At 40.5% G+C, this 18,491-nt stretch overlaps 1 protein-coding gene across 1 annotated transcript in view; it reads right to left on the bottom strand.

The window, feature by feature from the left end:
* LOC149087991 (sodium-dependent proline transporter-like) overlaps positions 1 to 18,491 on the bottom strand; it is a 118,775-nt gene that overhangs the window by 77,679 nt on the left and 22,605 nt on the right. Inside the window, exon 2 of the mRNA XM_089243456.1 lies at positions 1,353 to 1,417. Coding sequence (XP_089099582.1) covers positions 1,353 to 1,397 — 45 coding nt within the window. The 5' untranslated portion in view covers positions 1,398 to 1,417. The remainder of the gene's footprint in view (positions 1 to 1,352; positions 1,418 to 18,491) is intronic.

The raw sequence follows: 18,491 nt of genomic DNA, 5'->3' as shown, positions 1-18,491 counted from the left end.
AAAAGCGATTCAGCAGTTCGTCGAACGTTTCTCTTCCTCTATCCCTCTTCTCTCTGTCTGTGTATCCTAAATCCCCCCCCCCCAACATTTATTATTTTTTTCCCCGCATATTTTCAGCAGGAGATCCACTGTGCATACATACATGGATAACACGAACGAAAAAAACATTTTTTTTTTCAGGGACTGATTTTTACCCACGGGAGTTGGGTATGTGAGGTTCTTTTTCCCCCACCCCTACGCCAATGTCGTTACCGCGCCATCTGCCGGCTTTGAAATGAAATGAGGATTTTGTATGATAATAGGGAGACAAGGGATGGCGGGTGGGGGCAAGAGAGGGCGGGAGAATGTTTACGTTCCGATGTGTGTGACGTCACGCTCGTATTACTCATATGAGGGTGAGAGGAGGGGGATGGGAGGTGGTGAACGTGTAGGTGGTTTGTTGTCTCGTGGGATTCGGTCACGGAGTCACACATGCACAGTCAGTTCTGCAATGTTTTGGTTGGGTCACGTGGTGTGGACAGAGCCGTCCTAGAACACCTAAAGTGATGTTCTGAGGGGGCCAACGACCTAGCTGGGACTACCTGCGGTACAATTTGCATTCTTGAAAATCGCTGCACCAACGTTCATTATCACAAGGGGGTGATGCACATGAGGCTCTCTGAAGGGCGTAGCGCGGGAAGGGGGAGGGGGACTTAGGGGTCTGGTCCCCCCGAAATGTCAGAAAATGCCCGAAAAAAGGGAAAAAGATGGCCAAATCTATTGTTCTATCACTTTGGTCCCCCCCGAAATGTAAGTGGTTCCCCCTCCCCGAACGAAATTTCTGGCTACGCCCCTGGGCCCTCTTCACCCTGGCTAGACGGGTCTCCAATGCACAGAAGCCTATTTATGGTTTTGCCGGCCTTCTAATTTTCTTCACCCCTCATTCCTTAAATTTATTCCCATGCGCCCCGTATAGCCCGCCACCGTAAATACGCCTAGTTCTATGAGTCATTCATTTGCTTGAACATTTTCTTGCCAGGGCCATCAAGAGCCCCAGGGTGAAGTGTTTTTATCCGGGCCCGCCCCACCTGGCCAGAAATGCTATCCAACCAATTTGCGTATTTGCGTGCTTACTCCCGAAATTTTTGATCAGATCTCATGAAAGTTTGGATGTGGGCCCATGCGTTCAGACGGCACTGTTTCTTAGTTGCTCTTTTGACCTCTCTCAGACCCGGTCCTTCGCTTTGACATGCGCGTGAAAATTTTGTAAGCTCTGTAAAGGGTGCCACGGTGAAAAATTTAAACCCTCCCGCACGCTTTCCTGCCGTACGAAATCAGAAATAATAAATTTTTCTCAATAATATTGAACTTACAGTAGGAACAGCGAGATGGTAACCTGCCATGTCTCTCCTATTCATGCAGGCGCTTCGTGCTCTCTCTGAAAAAGAAATGCACAAAATGAATGGTAACCAAATATAAATCAAAGTCAATGTTGAAGAAAAGAAACCATTGTCAGCAATAAATAGAATAGACCGAGCACGCGACTAGTCTCTGTCGCTTACATGATGTTAGCTCTTTGTTCCGCAGGGCGCGGTCGCGCCGGAGAAAATTCTGAAAGACGAGGAAGAAGATTGAGGGAGGGGGCCCTTTCATAGGGTTATAGATTCGTTAATCGTTATACATTGTATAATTCGTTATAAACGCAATCGTTGTGACAATAAATAAAATGTTCGCAACAACACTTTACCTGTCACCCGGGTGCGAAGCCTTATTTATGCACCGTCCAGTGATGGTAACCTCTTCCAGCACAATTTCCCTCAAAAATTTCCCTTTTGATTAAATTTTACCCCCGCATTACGAAAAATGTGCTGCCATGTAGCGGGAAAAATACGTAATCGAGTATTTTACAATAGAAAAGTATTGCCAAAAGCTCTGTATAATTGTTATTGTATTAGAAAAAAAAGTATTGCACTGCATTAATCTCTATTTTTTTCAAAAAATTCTTTTGTTTGATGAACTCGCAAAATTTCCCACTTGGGCAAATTTTGGCCAATTTTTCCCAAGAGTATGGGAAATTTCCCATGAGTTACCATCACTGGCACCGTCCCTGGCGGGAGGCTAACAAAGCTCCAGTCTTTTTAGGGGACCTCGAGATAAACCTGTTTTTTTTTTCCCCTCAGAAGAAAGCCGCATGCCATTGTTTATCGTGACCATACGTCCCTCTTTCAAAGCAGACTTTTCTGCTTTTTTGGTCCAGTTATATCGTTGTTAATAACGCCAGAAAACTCAATCCTCAAAACAGCACTCTTTAGTAAGCCATCATCTCACTTTCATTTGTTTATCCTTTAAAGATAATGTTTAACAACGAGGTGGATTTTAATTAAGAAATTTACTTCAAAAGGTGTTTCTTGTGCTCCAGAGACCGGACAAGTGAGGAGCCGAATTTTTCCCTTTGCCTTACTTACTTAGGGGCCGTTCAAGTGTTATGTCATCATCGATGGAGGTTTCCGATTTGCTGACTTTTGATGACAAGGGGGGGGGGGGAAGGTGGATAATGCTTACGTCATCAACCACCCTTTATGAAAATATGAGTTGGATTCAGAAGGGCAGAGCGGATGACGAAATTTTGCTGACAAGGGAGGGGGGCAGCGTTTTGCTGACGGGGGGGGGGGTCAAAAATGGCTGAAAATCTGCTTACGTAATACTTGAATGGCCCCTTATCAATACGTAGCCGAATGAAATTTTATCTGTAAAAATGACCAAGTTTTCTGCGCGAATCATGTATAGGCTGAAATAAATTTCGAAGTCATCAGAAACTTTCTTATGATAATTGATAATTTTTGTCGTAAAACAGTCATTTTCTGCACACGAGGGCTAATTAGACCGGGACCTGCAATTTATTGCCGATCCCAAACGGCAGCCTCTTCTTTACACTCGGCGAGAGTTTGGTGCGCTAACTCCTTCGGTGTGGAGATACCCTGCGGTAGCAATCTTTTCCTGTGGTCATGTCGCCGTTTCTGTTGTACCTTCTGTGCCAGGAACGATTTCTGACGAAGAACGAACCGGGTATCGAACTCGCGACGCGTCTTATCGATCTGGGGCTACCGTCTTGTGAAAAGGTAAAGTAAAAATCTATTCCAGTCACAAAAGGAAATGAAAAATCTTCATTACAACATGAATTTAGTATGAAAATGTGACTCGGAAGAAAAAAAATCCGAAACCCCTAATTATTTTGAACATGTCAATCTATATATATAAAATTGATTTTCTGTCTGTCTGTCTGTGTGTATGTATGTTCTCTATACAAATCTACAATTTTAGATGGATCGTCGCCAAATTTTGCATATATACCGAATGGGACCCGACTTAAACGATAGGCTACTTTAAATTTTTGTCAGAGCAGGGTAAGTGCCCCAAATGGGCAAAAAAACTGTAGGGCAACAATGGTTTTCGGGCCTCAACAATCACTTTCCGAACGTTTACTTTGGTTACCGTGGTTCCCCAGCAATGCGTTTCAGACGTGTATATGCCTTTACAATGGTTTGTGACTTCTTTAATCCTGTTAGTATATGTATAATAATTTATGCCTTTGTAATGGTTTGCCAATACTTTCAATACTACACAATACTACTATTCAATACAATTACATTTCAATACTCTCAGTAGTGAGGCTTTTTGAATAGACGTCATAATCATCATCAGCATCGCTTTGAGGGTCAGGAAAAGGGTGAGACTCATAGAAATCACTGTTAAAATTGCCGATTTTACTGTAGAAATGTTGAAATTTGGTGGGGATTTCCGCCACATCAATAATTTTAAAAATTGTATAGAATTCCCGATTTCTGAAATATTGTGTGTGCTTAGAGGTATATTAAGCCCAGGAGATTGAATATGAAGTAATTAGCCGGACCTACTTTTGAGTTGGATATTCATGTAATAACATTGATTTCAACTTTTTATTTATATCTTCGCAAGCATGAAAAATTAATGTCTCCGTATTATTTTCTGATATTCAACTGCATCAATTCATACAGTTTAGGTTGTTTTAAAATTAATTATGGGCCCATAAAAAGTACATCGAAAAAATTCCACAGCTTTAATTAAGCATTTTTGAAAGCTGAAACAGGCAGATAATTAACTTGAAGTTCGGGGGGGGGGAATAGAAATACATAGCGCCCCTTAAAAAAGGAAAGAAAAGTATATATTCATTTCTATGTTTCTTTAAATCTAGATTTGTTTATTTCATGAGTCGCACAGGAAGTCGCCATATTGGTTAACTTAGACACGGTTTGCATGACCCTCAAAGAAAGAGGGAGATATCACGTGTTTCTAACAGCCACATTGAAGAAAACCCGGGCAGCGCCGGGTATTATAGCTAGTCTAAGTATAAAATCAGTTGCGAGATAACAATCTACGTATACAATCGGAAATCAAGCATATAATCTTATATTCCATATTAAATCTCAATTCGAATATAAAATCCTAAATCGCTTATTGAAATCAATAATAAATCTATATATATAAAATTGATTTTCTGTGTGTGTGTGTGTGTGTGTGTGTGTATGTTCTCTATACAAATCTACAATTTTAGATCGATCGTCGCCAAATTTTGCATATATACCAAATAGGACCCGACTTGAACGATAGGCTACTTTAAAATTTCGTCAGCCCAGGGCAAATGCCCCAAATGGGCAAAAAAACTGTCGGGCAACAATGGTTTTTGGGCCTTAACAATCACTTTCCGAACGTTTACTTCGGTTACCGTGGTTCCCTAGCAATGCGTTTCGGACGTGTATATGCCTTCACAACGGTTAGTCACTTCTTTAATCCTGTTAGTATATGTATAATAAATAGTTTATGCCTTTATAATGGTTTGCCACTTTTTCAATCCTCCCAGTAATGAGGCTTTTCGAATAGACGTCATAATCAGCATCAGCATCAGTTTGAAAGTTAGGCAAAGGATGATTCCCATAGAAATCAGTGTTAAAATTGCCGATTTTACTGCAAAAATGCGGAAATTTGGTGGGGTTTTTTAGCCCCATCAATAATTTTAAAAATTGTATTAAATAATCGATTTTTGAAATATTGAGTTCGCTTAGAGATATACGAAGCCCAGGAGATTAAATATGAAGTGATTAGCCAGACCTACTTTTGAGTTGGATATTCATGCAATAACATTGATTTCAACTTTTTATTTATATCTTCTCAAGCTCTAAAATGAAAATGTATCTGCATTGTCTGTTAATATTCAACTGCATAAATTCATATAGTTTAGGATTTTTTTAAAAATTAATTATGGGCCCGTAAAACATATCGAAGAAATTCCACAGTTTAATTAAGCATTTTTGGAAGCTGAAACAGGCAGATGGATAACGATGGATCGAAATACTTAGCACCCTTAAAAAAGGAGAAAAAATATTCATTTCCAAGTTTCTTTAAATCAAAAATTTGTTTCTTTCATGAATCGCGCTGGAAGTCGCCATATTGGTTAACTTTGAAACGGTTTGCATGTCCGTCAAAGAAAGAGAGAGATATCGCATGATCCAAAAAGCCTCATTGAAGAAAACCCGGGCAACGCCGGGTATATTATAGCTAGTTCATATATAAAACAACTAGTTTGTGATAAACAGTTTCCGATTGTATCGTTGTTATTACTTTAATGTTTCCACTATAGCCACCTTCGTCACACAAACAACCATTTTTACATCCTTTACATTCTAAAATTATTCTCAATAATTCTGCAATTACTTCTCCAGCAATTCTGAAGCTGCTTAATTATAAATTTTCATCAATTATGAAAATATATTATTATTTTTAAATAATTCTAAAATTACTTCTTTCATCGAGGTGTTTTTAGGCATTTCTGTAAATTCTGTAATTATTTTGGATGATGACTTTTGGCCTCTCGGAATATGTAGCCTATATGAAATCACAGGCCTCAGAAACGGTTTTGGCTCTGGGTGTCCCGAATTCATTACGACGGCCCTTTCAATATACCAAATGCAGAGCATCACTACTGAATCTGGATAATATCTTACAGTTCTAAATACAGTAGAGCTGCACAGATTTCAATGGCCAGAAACTTTTTAACAACATTTTTTTTTTTAATTCAATCGTTTTTCCATCTTATAAATACAATTTTCCTCAAAATGGTCGGTGGGCCACTGAAAAAAAACCTGAGGGTCACATTCGGCCCGCGGGCCCTGGGTTGAAGACCCCTGGTGTAACACATCTTTGACCTGAATCGAAAGGATCCCGACAATTTCTTCTTTGCCCTAGGCCAGTCAGATCTCCAGGTTTGCAGTTTCATACACTACTACCTACACCATTTGAGTTGAAGAATGAAGACCTCTAAAACTGTTTACTACCAAAAGCATGTACCGTAAAGCAACGGAAACATTTCGCCTTTCGGGAAATGCATTATTATCTTCATCGTTCGCTGCCATTAACCACGACATTTTAGTTTTTCCCTCTACACGAATTAGAGTAAATAAACCATGTTTACGTGGCATTAAGCGTGTTAATCCGTCAGAATACATTGCAGTAATGTAATTACATAAAGAAGCCTTGTGACCGAAAGCACAAGAGATCGTACGAGATATTAAGGTAAATGGGAATTATCGTAAACCACACAAAGAAGCGACGTGATTGGTTGAATAGGGTAGGCTGTGTCATACACACAGCCGCAAGTTTTGACGTAAATACGTTCTTTGGGTCTGACATAATGGAATTGGTATCATCGGATTTGCCCTTGGAATAGCTATCAGACGACACAAATTTTGCCTATTTGCTTTGCGAATTTCTCGCGATATAGCGTAAAACAATTTCGTTACGAAAGCGGGCCGCGAGCCGGGTGACCAGACCGGAAGCGATATTAAAATAAGAGTGGTATGATTGGATTTCTTTTTCAAAAATGCCTATCAGAGGTGACACCATTGGCTCTTATTTGCGTTACGAATCTCTCGAGGAGGGTACAGCGTAAAGCAGATTCGTTACGAAAGCGGGCCGCGAGCCTGGTGCGCAGATAGGAATAGACATTAAAACCAGAGTGGCATTCTTGGATTTGTATCAACGAGACCTACCCTCAGACATAACACTGATAGATTCTAAATACTTGAGATATGAGTGTTGACATTATTTCGTTGTGCAACTTTTTTGCGAATGCACCCAGCATCAGCAGATGATTTAAAAGACGTATTCACGTCGAAAATAGCATAATCGCGGAATATCGCTGCTATTCCGAAATGCGCGAATGGGATGGTAACAAAATCTGTATGCATAGCCCACTGGCGACAAAACTGTACGGTCTCTGTGAAGAACGTATACAGTTACGAGTAATTTGTAACATACTTGGGCACTAAGGATAAAAAAAAAAATCCTACAATGGTTGTAGTTTCGTTTTTCCCAGAATAACGTAAAACGATGACTCGGAAACAAATGAGAAGATGACCCGCACTTGAAAGCGACATGAAGGTCATCATGTCGCATCAATCAAAAAATTCACATCTTCGGTATCAACAATCTGCACAGAGAGAGAGAGAGAAGGAATGCACGGTCCTCATTCCGACCACACATAGTAGGAGGCTACAGTGTTACTAATAGGACATGGTCTGGAACCACTAGAGTAACTCGAGACGATGATGAGCTTCGGAACTACGACAATTTAGAGAAGATTTAACACCAGCACGACCCCACAGGCGACTTCATTCATAAAAATTTCCATTAAGAACGCAGAACCAGAAAAACGGTAAGAACTCCACGCTTTGATGGTACGATTGCAGTGCAGTTGGGTATACAGGGGATTATCCAACCACTCCGACCCAGAGGCCGTTCTACTAACATAAAGGACACGAAATTCAAGCAACGGAGAGAAGCTTCAGATGTTACCAAAATTCGTCGAAAAGAAAAAAGGTGGCACACCCCAGACAAATTATTGAAAATGTTTTCAATCATTGCTAAAAATGGCTTAGAAATCACCCAAATTGAGCGATATCACCATATCACACCCCCCCCCCCCTGCTTAAAAATCACCTTAAGTGGCAATATCGCCCCCGGCGGTAGATGGAATGGTCCAAGGGTGGAGGTGATAGAAGCTACGGGTATACCATAGGATTCTGTGGGTCGCTTGAGTTGAGGGGGATGGGGGGGGGGGAGGGGTCGGTGAGAAAAAAAAATTCTGAAAAAGGGGACCAATGGATTATGGGAAACAAAACTGTTTGAAAAGAACAAATTTATAAAAGGATAAATTGTATGCATGATAAATAATCACTATATATACAGCGATTATATGCTCAACCTTTGACCCGCGGGCTAAATGTGGTCTTCGGACATAGGCAGAGATAGACTTAGAAGTCTGGGGGGGGGCACGATGATGATGATGTCAATTCATATATACATTAGATCAGTCGACTCCACCGTTGACGCTAGGGGGGGGATGCAATGCCCCCACGCCACCCCCCATCGTATCTCCGCCCATGTGTTCGGAGTTATCTGATGTGGCCCGCGTCCTCAAACCCAATTTTCTAAAAATAAAACTAAGCGACATATTTCCTGATCACTTAAAAAACCTGCGGCATATTTAGAGATCACTCATTTTACAGAGATCAGTCACTCATCCGCGCCACAATTCTAGAGTATTTATGTGACCCGCGGTGCAGTTCCAGACAGGGTTGGGTTTTTGACATGACAAGCGTCAAAAACTGTGGTTTAAACCTTGGTCAAAAACCTAAATGAATGCTTTTGGATAATGTTTTGAACGCAATAGGTTTTAGCCTTCATGTGACGAGAAACTTACTTCTTTGCGTACTATAATGTTTTATTTTTAACCACTAATTTATTACAATAATTAAAACAAAATATTAATTATAATTTGTGATTTTGCGTTTTTCGACATAAAAAGAATCATGCGTCAAAAAACCTGCCAACTTTGGTTCCAGGCCACTCCAGTAGCCCGTGGCACCTATTTAAAGCCCACGGCGTATTTAAAGATCAATTGAGCGGCCCACGGCATATTTATAGATCATTTGAGAGATCCGCAGCATATTTGCAGATCCCTTGAGAGACCTGCGGTGCAATTTTAAATCCCTTTAGTGACTTGCGGTGCAGTTCCTGACCAATTGACTGACCACATCACAAATGAACGTGGACTCAAATGAAGTTCGACACTTACGAACTCGACTGGGTTGTGTCAACACCAGCTTCAGTAGACTCAAACAATATATTACAGTAGTAGACTAAAAAACTGGTGTTGGTTGTGCACATAGAGTTTGTTGTGAAAAATAAAATGATCTTCCGAACCTCATCTCCCTGTAAATTCTCCATAATCCCATTCCGAAGCCCTTCTGTCAGCAGTCTTTGTCTTTGCTATAGCACTCCTTGGTGTTTTAAAAGACTCATCTTTAAATGTTGAGCAGTGCCTGGAACGAATTAAACGATTTATCACGGAAACTTAAGCTAATGAACGCGGCCCAGTGCCCTTAACGCATGGGCCCACCCGGGCCTCAAAAGAAGAGGGGGGGGGTCCCTCACAAAAATGAGATTTGGTTGAAATTTTCTAGAATTTACCTTTTAGGGCCTCACAAATATCACTTGGTCCGGGGGGCCCATGATGCTCTTAAGACGGCCTTGACGCGATCCCGGAACGAATCGTCTTCGTTAGCCGAGGTATCACTGCATATGTCAGGGCTGGACAAATCGTAAAAAAATCTAGGCGCCAAGAAAAAAAAAATTTAGGCGACAAAAATTTTTTTACCCTAAGAGAAAAAGGTACAAAATAATGTTACTTTTCCCTTTTTCAGGGTATAGTGACCCTCTTTCACGTTGGCATATATGCTGCTATAAATTTCAAACATTTTGGGATGCTCCTAAGCCTGCAATTTAGTAACTACACAAAGAAAATTTTAGGCGCCAATACTGATGTTTTAGTCGCCATGGTGACGTGGCACCTGGGATTTGTCCAGCCCTGGTATATGTGTACATACAGATTTAAATCATCATTATCGTGCCCACCCTCTCCGACCTTCAAGTCTATCTCCGCCTACGCTTGACTGACACGTAGCATATTTACACATTACATGAGTGACCTGCAGTGCAGTTCCAGATCACTAAATTGAGTTACCTGCGACGTATTGATCTGCTCTTAATTGGCCTGCGACACGTTTTCAAATAAATAAAGTGAAAAAAAAACCTCGCAACGGTTGCACCCTTGATATACAATCATAATCAGGGGAGCACAAGATACGGCCAGAGTACCAAATGCTGCACGTAAGGGGGGGGACATCCGGAATTCTTCACAGGCTCTTAACCCAGGGCCGTCTTGAGAGTATCATGGGCCCCCGGGCCAACCGGTTTTTCGAAGGCCCTACCAGGTGAATCCTAGAAAATTTCAACCGGATCCAGTGCAGTCTTAAGATACGGGCCCATCTGGGCACGGCCCGGGGGTCTCAAGAGAAAAGCGGCCTCACAAAAATGAGATTTTGTTGAAATTTCCGGGAATGTGCCTGGTAGGGCCTCAGAAAGATCACTTGGTCCGCGGGCCCTGGCAAAGTAAAGTCACTGGCATTCAACTGTAATCGGAAAAAAAAAAAAATCAAAATTCCAGCTCACATAGCTATTTTTTTTAAATTACAGTCGAATATCGTTATAGATAGAAAACAAAATCTCGTTTTAACGAGCACTTTTCTAATCCCCCCAGATTAGTTTACATAGGAATAATGCAAAAACCTGGAATTCCTTTATAACGAAATTTCGTTGCAACGGAGTGATTTCTCCGGTCTCTTTGGAGTTCGTTATAACGGGATTCGAGTGTAATAGAATGACTCCGTGATGGGGGAAAAAGTAAGTTTGCTTTTTTTCATCGACCGACATCTTGGAGACTTCCCTGTAATTGCGACCGAGCATTTTTTTTTTTTCCAGCAGTGGCGGTGCGTCAAATAGTTGCCAAGAATATCATTTACATTTCACACAGAGGGGGGGGGGGACAAAAAAGAAACAAGTCAAACACTGCATACATAACGTTGATAGATGAGCTCGGTGCCTAATATCAGTTATGTATAGCCAGGATAAAAGAAGCACAGTAAAGTTAAAGACCGGGAAAAAAGTTAAAACTACGCTAAAATACGGAAATAACCTTAAACTCTTAAGAGTTCAAGAGCGCCATCTCCACCTTGGGCATGGAACTTCTTTTAGGAAATTTATCCGAAAGAGTGATGAGAAATAACTTCAGGACCGGCGCAAAAACTAAATAAGTAGGAAAATAATTTAAGGAAAGCCAAAAAAATAAGTAAATGGAAAGGACAGTTTGCAGACTGGCTAAAAATATGTAAATGGAAGAAAAGTAAATTAGAATTAAGCTTAAATGTTTTCGGGAAGAAGAGTAATTTCAGGAACACAAAAAATAAATAAATAAGATAAATAATTTGCAGACTGACAAAAAAACAAATAAATAATTTGCAGACTAGCAAAAAAATAAATAAGAAATAATTTGCAGACTAGCAAAAAAAAATAAATAAAAGAAATAATTTGCAGACTGACAAAAAATTAATGAGAAATAATTTGATAATTTGCAGACTAGCAAAAAATAAATAAGAGAAATAATTTGCAGACTGACAAAAAATAAATAAATAATTTGCAGACTAGCAAAAAATGAATGAGAAATAATTTGATAATTTGCAGACTAGCAAAAAAATTAATGAGAAATAATTTGCAGACTGACAAAATAAATGAGAGAGATAATTTGCAGACCGGCAAAAAATAAATGAGTTGGAGAAATAATAAGTTTGGAAAGAGTGGCAACTCATGATCACTTCGCGAAGAGCCTGGAAATTAACTTCGGATTAGAAATTAGACTTCGAATACTACAACTACTTAACCATACATGCAGTGCCGTCTTAAGAGCATTGGAGGGCACCCAGGCCAACTTATTTTTCCGAGGCCCTACCTGGGAAACTCTCGAACCAGTTCTAATTTTTGTGAGGCCCCTTTCTCTTGAGGCCCCCGGGCAGGCCCATGCGTTAAGACAGCACTCTGCATACATGCGGATACATTCCTCCGCGGGATTTCAAACGAATCGGTACACGCCGGATCGTGTGCATGTAAAGGTGTGGCCCTAACGTACGTATGTTGTGAGGGTTGCCTCTCTGTATAACGATAATCCCTCATAACGATATTTTTTTCTTGGTCCGGTATCGTTATGTGTGTCGAGGTTTCACTCAATTTTACGCAGAACACTTGAAATTAAAGATCATCCAATCAGTTCCTTTATCCGTTTTATAAGGGATCTGTTCTTTCCTTATATAGAAAGTACTGTACATGTTTATCCTCGTATTTCTCTTACTCCCTCACTGTTGTTCTACTAAATCTCTGCATGCTAAAGTGAAAAAGTCATCCGCAAAGTCAAAACTTCCACATCCTTCACCTATTCAGTAAAGATCATAGACTATATTTGTCTGGTTTACCCCGTCACCCAGGGAGCAAACTTTTACTGCTACTTTTACTGCAAACTTTTACTTAAACTGCTTTGCCAGCAACCATATAACCATTAGCCGTATCTTATTCACAAATGTTTCCAACCTGATAGTGTCACACGTGAACAGAAAATCCGATTGATCCGAAAAGGTATTTATGATGACGTATAAAGATTATAAGGTTATTATACAAAGACAACTACCAGCTATCGATGCATTGGGAAAGGAAAAAACGCACAAAAACTTAATTTTTTTTTTCAACTCTTTATCTATAAGGAAGTGGCAGAGGATAAGTTGGCCGCTGACCGCATACAGAGGTGGCTGCGGACTAGGGGTGATTATTGTATGTATGTCTATGGAGCCTATTGTCCGTTGAAAAACTGGCTATGAAGGGAAGTTGGTAGCGGAATAGAGGTGACCACCTATGGAAGTTTCACTGTATATTCGTTTTGCTCAATAATATGTATTTTTTTGGGGCCAGTATACTTCCACGTTTCATCTTTTTCACAATTTTAAGTATTTTGCAGCCAAATGAAAATTTTCCTCATCTCTTTTTTTTCTTCCATTTGTGAAGTTTTGAAAACATTGCTTCAAGTCCTACAACAACAGTTGCTAAATCCAAATTTTGTGTTGAAAGGGTTGAGAAGAATTTTGCCATCGCTCTTGGGCTTCCTTTTAAATCAGTTAGGATTGTAGATTAATTCACAAATTAGGTTTATTCAGGAAACAAAAAACGAGTGTTTTTTATAGCCCTTCTACTGTCTCCTTTTTTTGTGTGCGAGTGATATGCAATTGAAGATTATTTTCGATTTACCTCCCGTTTCAGTTTAGAGACTTCTATTATTTCTGAAAAGCACGTTTTCAACATGTTTAGTTTTCAATAAGTATTGCAAAACATGTGAAAATGTCTTTTTTCTGGCATTAGGTAACTAGAAGAAAGGTTGCATCATAAGAGCGAGAAAAAAAAAAAGTAAACAAAATCAAAATTTCTTGGTTGCAACATCAAGCTCCAGCCTAATGTTTCATCGACTTTGCTTCGAAAAAAATGCAATTCATGCTCTAGCAAAAAAAGACAAATTAGAAATATTTTGCGCCCATAAAATTGACGGGGAAAAAAAGAGCGAATGAAATAAAAATGCAATTGACAAAAACGTTATGCGGAGTATCAGTGCTTGTCGAAGTCGAAAATAAAAAATACCAAAATACAGTAGAACCTCTCGATAACGGACACCAATGGGCGACCGAAAAATTTGTCCGCTAACGGAGAGTGTCTGCTTATGGAGAGGTAGATATACGGCAGAACCTCGTTTATACGAACTTTCACATTTATACGGCGTTTAGCTTCGGTCGCAATTGATTCCTATACATTTTAATGTTAAAATGTATATATTCCTGTGAGTGTATAAAAGTGTCACACCGGTGATTACGCATAATCACCAATCGTCTCGATAAAGAAAGTTTGATTAGATTTCACATTATTTATCACTTTACCAGCGATTATGCATAATTCTCAAATAAAGTTCGAAAGTTAGATATATATATATATATATGGAAAAATTTATAACCTTTCTTCTCTCCATTAAACTAATTAATTATTTTTACCCGTACATGATACGCATGCGTGCTGCAAAAATTTTGCAATAAAAATTAAATCTAACTAAAATAAGCGTGAAAAAGATAAAAGCATTCATAACAACATTATCAGTCTTGTAACATTGTGTGTTCACGCGTGTCAACAATCAAATCCAACATTCCCATTCGGTCACCATTTGATCGTTTTTGTCGCACCACGGTCATTTTCTGCACACGAGGGCTAATTAGACCGAGACCTACAATTTATTGCCGATTCCGAACGGCAGGCTTGTTTTCTATACTCATCGAAAGGTTGGTGCGCTAACCCCTCGATGCGGGACACCCTGTGGTAGCAATCTTTTTCTGCTGTCATGTCGTCGTTTCTGTTACCGTACCCCTGTGTCAGGAATGTTTTCTGACAAGGACGAACCGGGTATCGAACTCGCGACACTTCTAAACATCTTTTGGTACTTTAGGCGAGTATCTTATCGACCTGGGCTACCGCGCCCATTCCCATTCGGAATCACCATCCTGGACCATTTTTATGCTCAGTTAATTAAGCGATTAATTGACGATGTGTCGTATTTGTCAACATGAGCTTGGGATTAAACGTAATCATAGTTAAATCGGATAAATTCTCGATATATGACCAAAAATTGATAAATTGGTTGAAAAAAAACGCCTGATTTTACGGTCCGCTAACGGGGATCGAAATACATTAAAGCCCTATTAAACGGGACAGGGGGAATCAGAAGATTGTCCGTTAGGCGGGGAAGTTCCGCGGTATATGTAACATGTGAGTGTCAAGCATAAATATCAAGTTAAATGCTACGTCGGATTTTTGCCTATCTTTCTTAACACGGTTAAACTTATTTTTTATTTATTTATTTATTCAATATTGATTGGCCGAGGCCTATACAAGAGGATGCGGAATTATACATGGCGAAAGTGACGATTAATGGTACGAGAGAATTCGGAAATCGCGGTGCAATCTACAATATTTGATGGTAGGTTGTTCCAGTCGATAATAGTTCTTGGGAAAAAGCTAAATTTGTGACAATCTGAAGAGGCAAAGACGGGCTGTAATTTTTTGGAATGATTGAGTCTAACAGAGAAATGTGAAGGTTGGATTAGAATATTGGAGGTGTCAATATTAAAAACCAAACCCCATGGAGGAGTTTGTAAAGAAAAGTTAAACGAGAAATAAGTCGAAGAGAGGAGAGCGGTTGGATATTGAGTTGGCGCGTTTGAGTTCCGTTATAGAGACATGTGAAGACCAACAGTTGAAAATGAAACGAGTGGACTTATTTTGGATAGATTCTAATTTGTCCATGTTGGTTTGGGTGTCGGGATCCCAGGCTTCACAGGCATAGGAGAGGGCAGGGAGAATATATGTTTGGTAGCACAAGTGACGAACATGACGGGTGGACTTATTTTATATTGATTTCGAACAAACTTCGCTATGTTATTTCAGGGGCGTAGTAAGAAATTTCGTTGGGGGGGGGGGGGAACCAAAGTGATAGAACAATAGATTTGGCCATCTTTTCCCCTTCTTTTGGTCATTTTCTCACATTTATGACCCCCCCCCCCCCCCGGTTTGTTATTTATCAGCAGGTAAAGAAGTGTGTCCCTAAGAATTTATTTTCAGATTTTTTTGGTTGGCAGTTTTTTTAGTTATTACTTTTTGTTTTTTTGTCCGATTTCGTGAGAATAAGGGGTCATTAAAGTATTATGAGTCATTAAAGTCATCGGGGATTGATTTGCTGACTTTTGATGACGGGGGGAGGGGGGTTTGAAGATTGCTTACGTCATCAACCCACCCTTATTTGAAGATATGAAATATTCTAAGCTGCTGACGAAATTTTGCTGACAAGGGAGTCAGTGTTTTGCTGACGGGGAGGGGGTCACAAATGGCTAAAAATCTGCTGGCGTAATACTTGAATGGCCGCTAACCCGTAAGTACCCTGTTGAAGGTCTGCCTATTCTCTGCGTAGAGACTTTTCCGAATGGTAAACCGGCTCGCTTTCGAGCGATTTCGGATACTGGCAGCAACATGAGGGGACGGGCGACGTACATTAAGACGACACTGCCTGTTAAGGATCGCACACACTTAAATGCCGGGCTGTCTTGATGGCATCGTAGACCACAAAGTAAATTAAAGTTGTGCAAGGCCGTAGCGGGGAGGGGGATCCCCCCCCCCGAAATGGAAGAAAATGCTTGAAAAGAAGGGGGGGGGGGAAGATAGCCAAATCTATTTTTCTATTACTTTGGTCCCACTCCAAACGAAATTTCTGGCTACGGGGCCTGACGTTGTGGGACCCCCATAGTACAAAATACCTCGGAGTTAGGCTACCTCGTTCTCGGAAATCATAACACCGGATGCCATTATCATGGAGGCTCCGTACGGATAAAAAAGTCCCGTGGCGTGCTCAGATATAAAAAGTCCCGTATTATACGGGACAGAACCAATGTTTTCCATTGTACTTCTGGCTCTTGGGAGAGGCGATCACCCCCCACTACTCTGTACAGGGCCATCTTTAGAGCATCATGCCCCCCCCCCTCCCCCGGCCAAGTGATTTTTTTGAAGCCCTACTTAGCCAATTCTCGAAAATTTCTACTGGTTCTCATTTTTTGTGAGGCCGTGCCCGGGTGGACCCATGCATTAAGATGGCATTGCCTCTGTAACTGCGCCTGGGGTAAGCGGCCCCCCCCCCCCCATATGCGTTAACACGTATATGGCCCTGCAAGAGGACATGGGTGGTGGTTTTTACCATGTTGGCTTCGGTCAGCGTCCTGTCCGCGAACCCATGATGATTGTATAATTAAAAAAAAGAGAAATATATGCTTTGCTTTTTTTTTTTATAAATACAAGAAATCATTTTCTTGGGCAAGGAAGACATGGCAACATTCCAGGGCGTATTCAAGGCTTCTCTTTCTCTTTTTTTTTTATTCTGGATGAAATGTTGGCGCCGAACAGGACGTTCGCCTCTGCCTTGTTTTAGTCCTTGACCTTCTCAAGGCTCCATCTGTCGCCATTGGAACGAATTATAAAGCCGCCAGACACGACGGGGGAATTCCTTTATATATGTATAGTTTTTTTTTCCCCTCCATTTTCATTTTTAAAAAAAATTTTCAATATTCTGGATCGGTCAACTTTACTAGTTAGTATGTAGACGTGGTACGCAACAGACTCACGCAATACCTCCTGTTGTGATCGTGAAATTACATTTAAATTACACTAAGGGGTGGAGACATAAATCGTGACATGTGCAAGATGTTTGGGGAAGAGCGAATATAAATACGCATGGCTCCAAACAATGTGTCACTTCATCCTGAATAATAAAGAAAGCTACATTATTGCGTTCCCCCCCCCTTTGATAACGTTATTTACTTGTTAATTAATGATAATTAATTAATCACTTGGAGGGGGGGGGGAAAGAGACACGTCGCATTAACATGTCAATTTGTACGGTGTTGGTGATAAGTTAGTGAAGAGCCAGCTGATTGCTAACGAAGGACGACCCTAACTAAAGGAGTTATGATGATGTAAACTGATGTGATGTTATTTGGAATATAATTATAATAATTCTTTTCATATAGGACTTGTTGTTTGTCAGACGCCATAATAAAGATCAGCTAATCAACCGTGTCGTTAGTAACCATTCAAGGGAAAATTCCTGTTAAGCAGCCCGTAAGGGACCATTCAAGTATTACGCCAGCATCGATTTGGGGGGGGGGGGTTCCGATTTGCTGACTTTTGATGACAAGGGGAAGGGGGGTTTGGATAATGCTTACGTGTCGCCAACCAACCCCTTTATGAAAATATGAAGTATTCTTAATGGTATCTTATACTTAGTGCGCCAAAAACTAGAAAAACCTTTCGATAGTTTGTGGGCACTTGAAGAAGTAACATTCCCCCTTATTGATAAGTGCCCTACAGAACCACTTAGTGATCTCTAATGTTTCGCGGATTGAAGTGATCTGGAAATGTGTCCGGGCCGCTTAAGTGCTCTGGAAATGTGTCCGGGCCGCTTAAGTGCTCTGGAACTGTGCCACGCATCACTCAAGTGATCCGTAATTATATGCCGCGGATCACTTAAATAATCTGAGAATGTGCCGCGGGTAACTTGAGTGATGTAGCACCGCACCCGGGACCGCTTAAGTGCTCTAAAACTACGTCACATGTCACTCAAGGGATCTCTAAACGAGTCACGGATCGCTTAAGTGTTCTGGAATTGTACCGCGGGACAATTAAGCGTTCTGTTAATGTGCCGCTTGGTTCATTTTTACAAAATTAGGTTTGAGGAGGGCAGGCTGCATCAGATAACTCCCAGGCCCGTATTTGGTCGGCGGGCCAAGGACCTTTATGTGATTTATCATTATATGGCTAAGAGGGTGGGTCGCAATGAATTTATTGAAGATAAATTTTGAGTTCATAGCCTTCAAATAGCATTGAAATTAACAGAAATTCATTAT

The sequence above is a fragment of the Pholcus phalangioides genome, unplaced genomic scaffold (assembly GCF_987345545.1).
Source record: "Pholcus phalangioides strain wild (caught in Gottingen) unplaced genomic scaffold, Ppha-v1.0 ptg000003l_1, whole genome shotgun sequence".
Lineage (NCBI taxonomy): Eukaryota > Metazoa > Arthropoda > Arachnida > Araneae > Pholcidae > Pholcus > Pholcus phalangioides.
The sequence above is the reverse complement of the archived record's forward strand: the minus strand, read 5'-3'. Positions and strand labels throughout refer to the sequence as shown.